General features: G+C 49.2%; 1 protein-coding gene across 1 annotated transcript; it reads left to right on the top strand.

Moving 5' to 3' along the window:
- Positions 1 to 5349: 5349 nt before the first annotated feature.
- FASLG (Fas ligand) lies at positions 5350 to 11036 on the top strand. Its single transcript, XM_048313655.1, has 4 exons — positions 5350 to 5783; positions 6125 to 6170; positions 7071 to 7124; positions 7526 to 11036. The coding sequence occupies exons 1-4, from the start codon at positions 5394 to 5396 to the stop codon at positions 7918 to 7920; spliced, it is 885 nt and encodes a 294-aa protein (XP_048169612.1). The 5' UTR covers positions 5350 to 5393; the 3' UTR covers positions 7921 to 11036.
- Positions 11037 to 11501: the final 465 nt, after the last annotated feature.

The following is an 11501-nucleotide window of genomic DNA, read 5'->3' on the forward strand; positions in this document are numbered from 1 at the left end:
TACAGCATCCACCTGCTGCTGGTGGAAGCTTTTAGTGATCTAACCACTTTAAAAAAAAAAGTTCTCTTATCATCAGGTTATTACTGCTTAATGTTTTGCTTTCATGTGGGGTCTTGAGTCATTTTCTACTTGCAGTTTTATTAATGTCACACAATCTGGCTTTCAAAATTAGAATTTTTTAGAATCAAGTCTCTTAAATTGGTTATGGATTTTGTGTAGGGATAGTAGTTTCTAATGAAGACAGTTTATACATCTCAAATTCCTGTGTGGTGTGGATACTTACATGGAGGGACAATCTTACAATATTGCATACTAAGGTTGGACAGCCGTTGGTGTAAAGAAGCCAGTGTGTATGCTGGAGTGAGGATGGTGTCCTTCAGTCCAGGCAGGTCCTGAGCCCAAGGTCAAAAAAATCTTTAATGCAAAGGTTTCCATGTGAGGATGGATAGGTGCAAACACACACCTTGTGTGAGTTGCTGGCTGTGTTTGCCAAAGTAAGGTGTTTAGGTTATATATATTAAGCATCAGAGTGGAAATCCAGGCTTTTTTAAATATGCAAACTCTACCATCTGCGTGGTGCTGTAAGTAGAGAGCTCAAGTCTAAGGTGTTGTGTGGCTTCTGCTTTTGCCGAGTTACAGCACGAGATGGAACAGCTTAGCAGGTTTTGCTTAATTAGGTACAAACATGTTCCACTTCATTTGGAACAATTAAAGTGTAGAGCCCTGACCACAAAGTGCTGTAGGCAGGCCCTGTGTGGCTCATCTCCTGGAAACCCTGAGTGTCGAACAGCAGCAGGTGCTGCTGGAGATGTTGCTGGGCTTTGTGACAGTGCAACAAGAATCTCTTCCAAGAGCTTGCTCAGATAAAAGGTTAGGTTGGAAAAGAGTACCTAAACTCACCAATCTTTTCTTACTTATCCTTTCTCTAATTTAAGCAGAGTAAGTTTGAAAGAAGGTTCCAAGGAGCCTTCTGCTGCCTTCTTGCTGTCTCATATTGGACACAGGGCCTGGGAGCTGCAACTGGCCCTTATTCTGCTGCTTTCCATTAGAGTTGCCATTAACTCCACAGCAGCAGGGCGGCTTTTGGAAGGCAACGGAGAGGAAGTGAACTCTCTGCACCTTGTGGACTTAGAGATGGAAAAGAAACGTTTGCCACCTTGAGGCTTGTTTTTCTCCCTTGTTAGATGTGGTTGGAGCCTCCGTCCAGCTGCGGGGCCCTCTGCGAACTCGCAGCAAACACAAATCCCTGTCTGCTATTTCTCTTTTCCCGGAAAAATAACTGGAAGCAGCTACTGAAGCTTCTGCGAGTTGTAATGACACAGTCAGAGTTTTTGTCTTGAATGGGCTGAGAATGGCTGCTCCCAAGAAGAAAAAAAGTTGTCAAGTACCAACTAGGCCCCCTGACCAGCAGAGCCAGCTGGTGTTTTCCAGGGCCAAGGCTGGCTTTGTGCTGAGAGGCTGGGACAGGGCATGGACCCCTGCAGAAGGGCTTGTGAATGTCCTGTCCTCCCCTCAACTGCCACTTGGGGGGACAGAAACTCAACACCTCCACCTTCTCTTGATCTTCCTCACAACTTGTGAGTGACCACAGCACCTTGTTCCATTTTGTCCCCTTACTAAGCTGTTGTACAGTATGAAGTGACCTGCTTGTGTTTCTCAGAATAGATCCCATTACCTCATAACCACTATACGTCATTTCCCTGCACTTACTATGGGCACCAAAGAAATGAAAGCAGCAGAGTAATATTTTAAGTATTCTTCTTTTTCTCAGCTGCTTTGGTTCCTTGGATTCTCTCTCACCTCAGGACAGAGCCCTCTTTTGCTGAATTCAGGGCTGCTGCCTGCTTGTTGTGATCATGGTGGAGGAGAGGACAGAGCACTTTGCTCACTGGAAGAGGGACATACTAAACACTGTAATGCCAGGCCAGGGCTGTTAACCGTAGACTTTAAAACCTGTTCTTGAGTGTGAATATCTGAATGTCCCCGCCATGGCACCAAAACATGGCATTTACATGTGCTGCAAATGCTCCTAGCAAGGACAGCAGTTGAGGAAATAAAAAGCATCACCATCATTTGAGAGACCAAACTGTTAAAAAACATGTAAGAAAGAAAACAACATGAAAATGTCAGTGCTAACTGCAAATGCTGGGTGAGTTCTGTTGCCTTCCACACCCCTCTCAGGCTTCAGCAGATGAATGTCCTCTCCCTTTGGAGGCAGCTTTCACAAGTATCCATACCAATGTTCAGTTGAAAATCCATCTCTTCCAAACTCTGTCACATTTAGTGACTCCTTGGGAAGCTTTTTATTCTGTGAGATTTAAGAGCTCTCTGCTGTTGGAAATAATCCCTCTCTTTATAGGTTTTCCACACACCATCCATCCCTCCCTGCCAATCTGCTCTTGAACAGACAGATTTGAACCTCTTCTCTGTCCAACAGTTACTGCAACTTCTTCCAGAGCCTCTCTGAAGTTGAACAAAGACTTGTGAAGTGAGTTCCAGGAGTGTCTGTAGCTGCCTAGTGCTGTATGTGAGCTCTCATGGGAGCCCATGGGCTGGAAGCTCGTGTCCAGCTGAGAAGCCTCTCAGTTGCAGACTTGTTTTCTTCCTAATTCATTGTCTTTTACCCAAAGAGCTCGATCTGCAGTCTTTGTTTCTTGCCTTGTTTTCTTCTGATTGAATTCGCTGTCCTCATTATTTTGAATCCTGTGGTTTTGAATGAGAATGATCCTCAACTTTCTCAGCTGCTCTTGGGTGTAATTTCTGCAGCCCTGTTGGCTTTCAAGAGTTGCTTTTTAGCATTTCCACTAATCATTAGTGTGAGAGGAAAGATTTGTTAATTGCTTCCAGAGAGACTCTGTCCAAAACATGGTGAGAGCCTCTCCTACACAGAGGTTCACACTTCAGTATTTGTTTTAAGTTTCAGGTTTTATTTTCTGTCAAGTATTAGAGCTGGATCATTCAAGTCCTGCTTTCTTTGGGGTATTTCAGGCAGGTCATCCTTTTGTCCCTAAATCGTGGTGGTACAAATTCTTAGCTGCTGGCTGATTCTCTGCCACCAGCTTCAGCATAATTATGTGTCTTGTTAGTAAGAGCTCCCACCTCTCTGGGAGAGGGTGAATTGGGGATGGAGAGTGTTCTGAGCAAATCCTCTTTTTCAGTCTGTAATGGTTTTTGTTGGTTTTGGCAAAGGGGAACAATTCTCTGGTAAGGGCTAGGAAGGTGTTTCCATTGGAAAATATTCCTTCCTTCCTGTTCAAATGACATATTAGGGCTGCTGGAAACAGAGTGTACAGACTGGTTCAAGAGCGGGATAGGGTGGTGGAGGCAAATCTGTCACCCCTTTTGTCCTTCTTATGCCCTGTTTTCCTGCCCAGTTGTCCTTGTCCCACATTTTAGGAGGGCTCAGCCTTGTCTAAATTCTGACTCTAGGCCTTTAGCAAAATTCATGTGACTACAGCAAACTGTCCTGCCATTATTTCAGTAGCCCTGTTAATATCCTGTGTCACTTGAGCAGCAGGAAGCCAGCAGAACACACAGCCTGCAGTCACCAGAACCTGCTTTTTTTTGGACCAGAGGATCTCCAGAGGTCCCTTCCAACCCCAGCCATCCTGTGACTCTGATCCTGATGTGCTATGCAGACACAGCTCTGCATGACACCATCTTCCAGTCAGTGTGTGTCATCTTGGTGGTGTCTGCAGGTGGTGACAGGAAAATGGAGCGTGACAGCAGAGGAAGAGGTCCCTGAAAGTATGTTGTGCACTAAGCATTTTTTGATGGTAAAATAGCTCCAATCTTTGGTTTGCCACAGCATGTGGTATTAGCAGGCTCTTGATCTGGGCATCCAAAAGAGAAGGTGCAGCTGAAATTGCTTCAGTTGGTTTCCTTTTCTTTCCCTCTCACCCACCCATTAAAAAAGCATCTTTGTGATAATAGGAAGCAGTGGGTTAGAAGTAAGAACACTTGTGACATTTAAGGGAAACTGCTACTGTGTCCTCAATCCCACCTCAATAAGCTGTTGGCATTAAACACAGTGTCGGGAAAAACTTGGGAGTGGATCCTCTCCGGGCAAAGCCATTGTGTGAACCTCTCTTGTAACGGCTGTGGGAGTGGATGGGGACCTGTCCTTGGGTGGCTGGGGAATGCCGTTCTGGGATACAGAGAGGATGACTGAGCCAGGGTAGGCATGACCAAGCTTGAACTTGTTAGAGTTGGATTTATGTTGCCTTTGTCTCTTTTAAAACCAGAAGTGTGAGGAAGAGCCAGATGAAACCCCTGCTGTGGAGCACTGCTGCAGCAAAGGGCTGGTGAATATCTTCAAAAAGCAGTGGGATGTCTGGTGGTGTAGGCAAGACTTTGTCAGCATGTCTGATTTATTGCTATGGTTGCAGGCAAAGCTGAGCCCTTGCTTCAGAGAAACAAGTGTACATAAGTTGTTCAAATGTGCTCTTTTCAGATCCCAGTTTTGATGTTCAAGATCAAAGCCTGCACATTGTGATTGCTTCCTTCAGCCACAGGAGACAAATCTCTAGTTTGCTCGTGTTAAGCATTTCCTTCTTTTTTAACACCACTCCATACAAATACACACTTCAACACGGGGCTGTAAAATGCAAGAAAAATTGTTTATAATCACTTGTGTGCACCTGTAAATCTGTGGGTCAATCTCACTGTCACTGCTTAGAAATCTGCAGTAAACGAGGAATGGAAACTGAGAAACGGAAATGTCCCTGTGTCTCTTCATTAGGATATTGTAATGAGCTCTTAAAAGTGCTGGCCCTTGCAGCATGGTCTGGATTCTGGGTTCTTCCTTGGAAGGGAGGAGGGCAGCCCCCTGAGCTGGCTGTGCCTGGGCTGTTCATGCTGGGCCAGCTCTGCTCAGGCTGCAGCACTCACAGTGGCTTCCTCTTCTCACTGAGGTTTTTATCACGGCAGGACAGCGCCTGTGTTCCGTGCCCCGGGATCCATGCCCTGCGGAGCTGCCGAGGAAAGGGGGGGATGCACAACGGACAGGTAAGGAACGAAGCGATTCCTTAGCATCCCACTTGGGATTGGTTCTTCATCCTCCTGCTGTGGGCAGGAGTCCTCAGCTCTGTCTCTCCCTTGCGGTGCAGGATGCCAGAGAGTTTGTCGTTCCTTTCGCTCTGCTCGCGGTCCAGGACGGGCAGTGGGAAAGCAGCCGCCCGTATCCTTTGGGGCTGCTGTTCAGGGTGTTGGATTGCTGAGCTCCGGGCGGCAGCGCAGCCCCCGCGTGTCCCGAGACGGAGCTGTGGGAGGAGCGGGGGGGTCGTGACCCGCCAGCCCGGGCCGGAAGGCGGTTTGATGTTGATGCGTGAGGCTTTTGATGCTTGAGGCTCTCAGAGTCGCAGCATCCGAGCTGGGTGTCCGCCGCTGCAGGGATGCAGCCGTGCCAGGGCAAAGCTGGGGCTGTCCCCAGGGCTCAGGCTGGGCCAAGCCCGGCAGGTTTCGGGTGCCACAGGGAAGAGCGCACCAGGCATGTCCAGCCCATCCCGCTCCCGGCCATGCAGCAGAACTTGAACTACGTGTACCCCCAGATCTTTTGGGTGGACGGCTGTGCTGATGCAGGTGCTTCCTGCTCCCCGGCACCACCCGTGGGTCCTTTCCCACCACCGGTACCCGACCGGAGGAGAAAGCCACGGAACAACAGGGGAAGGAGAAGCGTCGGCTTCCTCGTGATGTTCTTGCTGATCCTGGTGGCCTTCACTGGAGTGGGGCTGTGCATGTTTAAGATTTTTCACCTGGAGAAGGAACTGGATGAACTCAGAGAGGTGAGGTCTGCCTGGCTGGTCACAGGTCCCTGGGGAAACAGGGAAAAAGAAACACTTGGAATCGTGTCTGAGATGCTCAGGTGGTGCAGAGCTCCCCAAGGGGCAGGATGGTGGCATTTCAGTGTCTACTGTGACAGAGGAAGGGGGTTGCTTGTTCCTGTACGGGACTGCTCGGTCGGTGACTGATTTATCTGGATTTCTTTATGTTGCTGAGTGCTGCCAGGTCTCTCCCTGTGTATTTCTTAGCACTTCGCAGCTCCCCATGGGCATCCAGAATTAGCCACTGTCAAAGACAGTCCTTGCTCTCAGTCTAAGCCAGTGTCCCTCTTCTCTTTTGACAGTCTGCCAGCGCTGAGCACATCCCTCCAGCTTCAGAGAAACTCACGGGTGAGTCTGTGCCTGGAGGAGGAACCCAGTGAAATTGAAACTTCCCACAAGAACCTGCCAATTTTTCTAGATTTCATTTAGGAAAAAACCCAGGGTTTCAATTTGAGTGGACCAATTTAAAAGTTGTGTTTTGAACTTCCAAACTATTGCTTCTCTTTTGCATTCCATGTTAATGTTATAAGTGAGGATATCCTTTACAAAAAACGGCCAAGTCAGAAAGAAATTTTCAGCTCTCTTGACAGTTTTTTCTAGATCTGAAAAGTTTTATTTTTTCCCCCCTGGCGGATTTTGGTTATTAGAAAAGTTAATTTATTTTCAAATTTGTTCTGATACTGAATCAAAACAAATTTGAAATAGCAAAATTCTTGGGAAAGGGCAGTCCTGGTTCTCATCAACTCCTATATCAATAAATTTTCCCCTTTAGGGGAAGGGGAGCTGACATTTGAACTGGATGCTCAGTGCTCTGATCACAGGCTTCTTTAGCAAAAGCTGAACATAAATAATAACCCTGAATTTCTTGAGGGGGCTGGATAAATAAATAGAAACAGGGAAATAGTGTAAAGGAGAAGGGGGAGCAGAGAGGAAAATTTAATTGGCTTGATAAAAGAACAGGCTGCTTCCAAAATTAGAGAACATGAAGTAGATGTTGAGGAAAAGTGAAGGATGGAGTGGGATGGGATCCATATACTGAGTCACTGGAACTGGCCCATCTCTCCAAAGGGAACTCAGCCCTCCAGGGAAGGCAGATTTTCCCAGCTGTGCTCTGCCTTCCTGAGGACAAGGTCTGCCTGGCCAGTGGGATGGATCTCAGGTGTCAGCTTTGTGGCTAGCTCTCCCACTGCCCTCTGGGCTGACTTTTCCATGGAGCACGTGGCCAATGTCTTCCCTATCTTTGAGCAGGGCAGAAGGAGCAGTCACTGCAAAAGGAAGCGAGGAAGGCAGCCCATCTAACAGGTGAGGGAGCAGCAGGAGGTGGGAGCAGGGGGGAATGGGCAGGTGTGATGGGATGAGGGGGTGGCATGGCTGTAGTTGGGTGGAGCCCACCTCACAAGGCTTTCCTATTTTCCTTGGGTAACACATCTGCTCTGACAGTAGAGTGTTGCTCCACAGATAAAACCCTCCCCCTCAGTTATGCTTCTCAGTGAGGCCTGGTTTTGGCTTGGCTTTGGGGTGTGGAGGACAGGAGCTGTCACTGGGGGCTGGTGTTGGTGAGGTGTGAGGTCGGGGAGGACTTTCCGCACTGCAGACAAGGCTCGGAGAACGGTTGCCTTGTTGTGACATGGGGTGTGACCTGAGGAAAAAACACTCAACTGGATGTACTTACCACCTTCTTTTTGTCTTGTTTTGGCTTCCAGGGAACCCAGCCCAGCGAGACCTCCCTCTGGAGTGGGAGCCCATCTCTGGCCATGCCTATACCAGTGGCGTCCAGTACCACAACCGGGGGCTGGTCATCAACGAGCCCGGGCTGTACTTTGTGTACTCCAATGTCCTCTTCCGCAGCAGCGCCTGTGACAGCCAGGTCCTGTCCCACGTCGTGTACAAGAGAAACCCAAACTCTCCGGGCAGCCTCGTGCTCATGGAGGACAAAGGCATCAACTACTGCACAGGGCAGAGGATGTGGGCCCGGAACAGCTACCTGGGGGCTCTCTTCAAGCTCAGGAAGATGGACAGTTTGCATGTCAACGTCTCCAAAATCGCTCTGGTTAATTTTGAGGAATCCAAGACTTTCTTCGGCTTGTTTAAGCTTTGAAATGGAGCATGGCTGGCAGCCCCTTCACACACACACACGGATATGTGAGGGGTGAGTGCTGCCTGGGCACAGTGGCACCACAAAACCCATTGAGAAACCATGTTTGAGTTTCCCAGCAGGAGGGGGTTCAAGCAACTGGTAAAGGCTTGAAAGCAGACACCTGGAAAGCACTGTACTGCATCAGCCTGAAGAGAATTGCACATATTCTCCTTACAAAAACCCCTGACAAACTCAAAACATAGCGTGCTGAAGACCCTGTTGGAACTCACTACTTGCTACCTGAGAAGATACTGGGACCTGCTGCTCCACGTGGTGTCACGGCCCTGGTGGGGACAGCTGGTGGGTGGGTGTTAAGGAGGTGCCTGAGTCATGGCATGACACCACAGTGGGAATGAGTAGTGTGAACAACTGCTCCCCCTGAGCCACAGCTGGCCACCCTGCCCAGCACTGTGACTGCTGTACCACAGGCACTGCCGGCTAGCTGGGCTGGAACAGGTGCTGTGCTCATTTTGTGTTATCGACCACTCCCATCCCAGAAAATGCTCCCCAACCCCTTTATTTAACTCATCCCAACATGCCAGAAGCAGCAGTGCCATGAGGGGTGTCCCAGAAGTGGAAGCCTGACCGCACCGTGGTGGTGGGGATGGTGGGGTGACCACAGGCTCTGCTGATGTAATCTGAGCAACACAGCAGTGCAGAGCAGTGGGGCTTGAGGTGAAAGCAGCACCTCAAACCCCCCCTCCTGCCCCTGCAGCACATGAGGGTCCTCCATGGAGGTCTGGTCTGCCACCCCTTTCATGATGCAGGTGGTGACATGCTGGCACCTGTCAATTGCATGACTTCAGCTGGGCCCCTTGTCATGAGTTGTTCTCTCCTGAGCAAAACACAGATGGTAAATATATATTTTTCTAGTGAATGGTACTGTCCTCTCCTCATTTGGTGCAACAGGCTTCTGCCATGGTCAAAGCACTGCAAGGCCTCTGTGATCAGGGGTCAGCATCTCATTCCTTCTCCAGCAGTGTGGCAGAAATCTGGGAGTCTCATCCCACTTTGCTGCCTTCTTGGCAGTGCCCAGTGTCCTTTCCATGAGGCTTTGGAGCTCCAGCATCAAAACTGGATCTGGGGATGGGGGAGGTATGGTGTGGGCAGCACAGACCAGGCAGCCCAAGCCCACTTTGACCACCAGGAAGGACCTGAGCTCAAACCACAGTTTTGAGCTTGAGTGGAACCGGGGTGCTTTTGGCTGAGCAGAAATGCTGCTGTCCCCAAAGGCGCCATCTGTGTGATCTCTGGCCACAGAAGCCCTTCTCACAGAGTGGTCTGAAGGGCAAAGAAATGGTGTAAAAAAAACCCCAAACCCTATTTGTTCCTCCTGGTGTCAGGTCCATGGAGTTCTAACCCTGGGGCTGCCACTCACATTGCCACCAGGCAGGACACAAAGGCTGTAGCTGTGGTACATCATCACCTTTGCCTGGGCTCCTGCCTTCTTGCAGCTCTGCTGTTGGTGTCAGTGAGTGTGGCTCTTCAGCAGACTGAAGTATTTGTTTCCTTTTCCATGGTGCTGCTCTCAGCTTGGTGCTTGTGGCTTGTAGTTTGTGCTGTTTGCTTCAGAGAAGTTTATTTCTTTGAATCTTCTCAGGGGTCTGGCTACTGCTGTGGCCAGTGTGAAGGGAAAACTGCGCCCCTGTTCATGCAGCCATTGCTGATATTTCTACTGCATTTCTCAGGATGGAAAGTATCTCAAAAGGATGAAGCTTAGGGACTTTATGGCTTGACTGATTCTTTCTCACTGCCTTTGCCCCTGCACGTATCAGAGGGGCAAACTGCACAGCGCAGAGGTGGAGCTGCTGGACCCAGACCCTTCCAGGAAAGGCTGGAAATTGCTGTCCTCTTCTGATTGCTGTTTGTGTTGTGTTGCTCTCCTAGTGATGAGGCATCCAAGTGGGGAGTGGGAATCTGCATGTATATGTGCCTGCAAGCTTGCAGCTGTCTCTGTAGCCAAACTAGCCGAGCACATCGTGTGCTTCCCTTCTTTACCGGGAAGCAGCCTGGAGAGAAGCAGGGCATTCCGTGCCCATAGGAAGCCTGCCCTGAAGTTACTCTGTCTGCTAGTACGGTGTTGGAAGGGCTGGAACGATCCCAAAGGCTTCTCTAGGTCAGCACCCAGTAACTCATGCAGGCTGTGGCTGTAGTCAGCTCTGGGGCAGGATGAGCACTTGCACTCACTGTGTACCAGGAAGGGACAAGATCTGTCCTTATCTGAAATGCTAAAGGCACCACAGACCTGCATGTTTTGGAGGCAGTGGCACAGTGGGGTGGACAGTCTTGTTACAAAATAGTGCCGAGTCTCCTGAGGTGAACAGAGCTGGTTTATCCCTGCGGGATCAAGCTGCGGCTCTGAGACTCGCTCCTGAGTCAGAGCGGCCGTGACCACGCGCAGTCAGCGGCTCAGCTGCCAGTGAGACACGGTTCTGCTCGGTGATCCCTTCCTCAAATATCCCTCTAAACTGCCCAGAGCAAAGCCACTGCTCGTGGGCTCGGACTAAAGATTGGAAGTGAGGCCATGACAGGATTACACAATTGCAAGCTGCATGGAGTCAATTCATGGGCTGCTTGTGCCACACCGACTTTATTAAAGTCATCTGCTTATCTAGCTAATTAGCATTTATTTAAAGAAATTTTTGCTAATTGTTACCATTAAATACTCAATGAGTATTAAATTCTGACATTAGGCTCTCTCAGGCTGAGAGAGGTGGGGTTATTCATCCTGGAGAAGTTTCCAGGGAGACCTTAGAGCCCCTTCCAGTGCCTCAAGGGGCTCCCACAGAGCTGGAGAGGGATTTGTGACAAGAACATGGAGTGACAGAACAAAGGGGAAATGGCTTTAAACTGAAAGAGTGTAGGTTTAGATTGGACATTGGGAAGAAATTCTTCCCTGAGAGGGTGGTGAGTCAGGTTGCCCAGAGAAGCTGTGGATGCCACATCCCTGGAAGTGTTCATGGTCAGGTTGGACAGTACTTTGAGCAACTTGGTGTAGCAGAAGGGGTCCCTTCCATAAACAGGGGTTGGAGCTATCGTTAAGTCAAACTATTCTGTGATTTTTAATAGCTCTTGGACTGTACTTAAAATTATTTAATAAAAATAAATTATTGAAATTTAATTTGAGCTTACCAAGTTTTTGTTCCCTCACCACCAAGGGAAGGGTCTCTGCACTAGAAAGGATATCCCAGGTCCATCAGCAGGACTGACCCAGTGGATGTTTGGGTTTTCTCTGTCCTGCAGGTCATGGTTGCAGTGGTCTGAGCTGACATCCTCTCTCCTGACCGAGCAGCCTGGGTCAAGTGTGGAGGTGCCTCAGGGTTTCAGCACTACTTAACAGGGCTCCAGAGACACCCCCGCTGCAGAGAACATGGCTGACAAGAAGTGACAAGCCCAGATCATCTCCTGATAAGAGGTCTCTGGTCTGCTTCCACTGCCCAGGACACAGACAGTGTGGGCAGCTGAACCCTCCCCAGAAGATGCCCATGTGTCTGGATGTGCAGCTGGCCAAATCAGGGTTCTGCATGGCAAATATTTATTCT

Source organism: Corvus hawaiiensis, chromosome 9, assembly GCF_020740725.1.
Source record: "Corvus hawaiiensis isolate bCorHaw1 chromosome 9, bCorHaw1.pri.cur, whole genome shotgun sequence".
In the NCBI taxonomy this organism is placed as follows: domain Eukaryota; kingdom Metazoa; phylum Chordata; class Aves; order Passeriformes; family Corvidae; genus Corvus; species Corvus hawaiiensis.

Coding starts and splice junctions, on each gene's coding strand:
- FASLG (XM_048313655.1), top strand. CDS start 5,394: ATGCAGCCGTGCCAGGGCAAAGCTGGGGCTGTCCCCAGGGCTCAGGCT. Junction 6,171..7,070: donor AGCTTCAGAGAAACTCACGG/GTGAGTCTGTGC, acceptor ATCTTTGAGCAG/GGCAGAAGGAGCAGTCACTG. Junction 7,125..7,525: donor GAAGGCAGCCCATCTAACAG/GTGAGGGAGCAG, acceptor TTTGGCTTCCAG/GGAACCCAGCCCAGCGAGAC.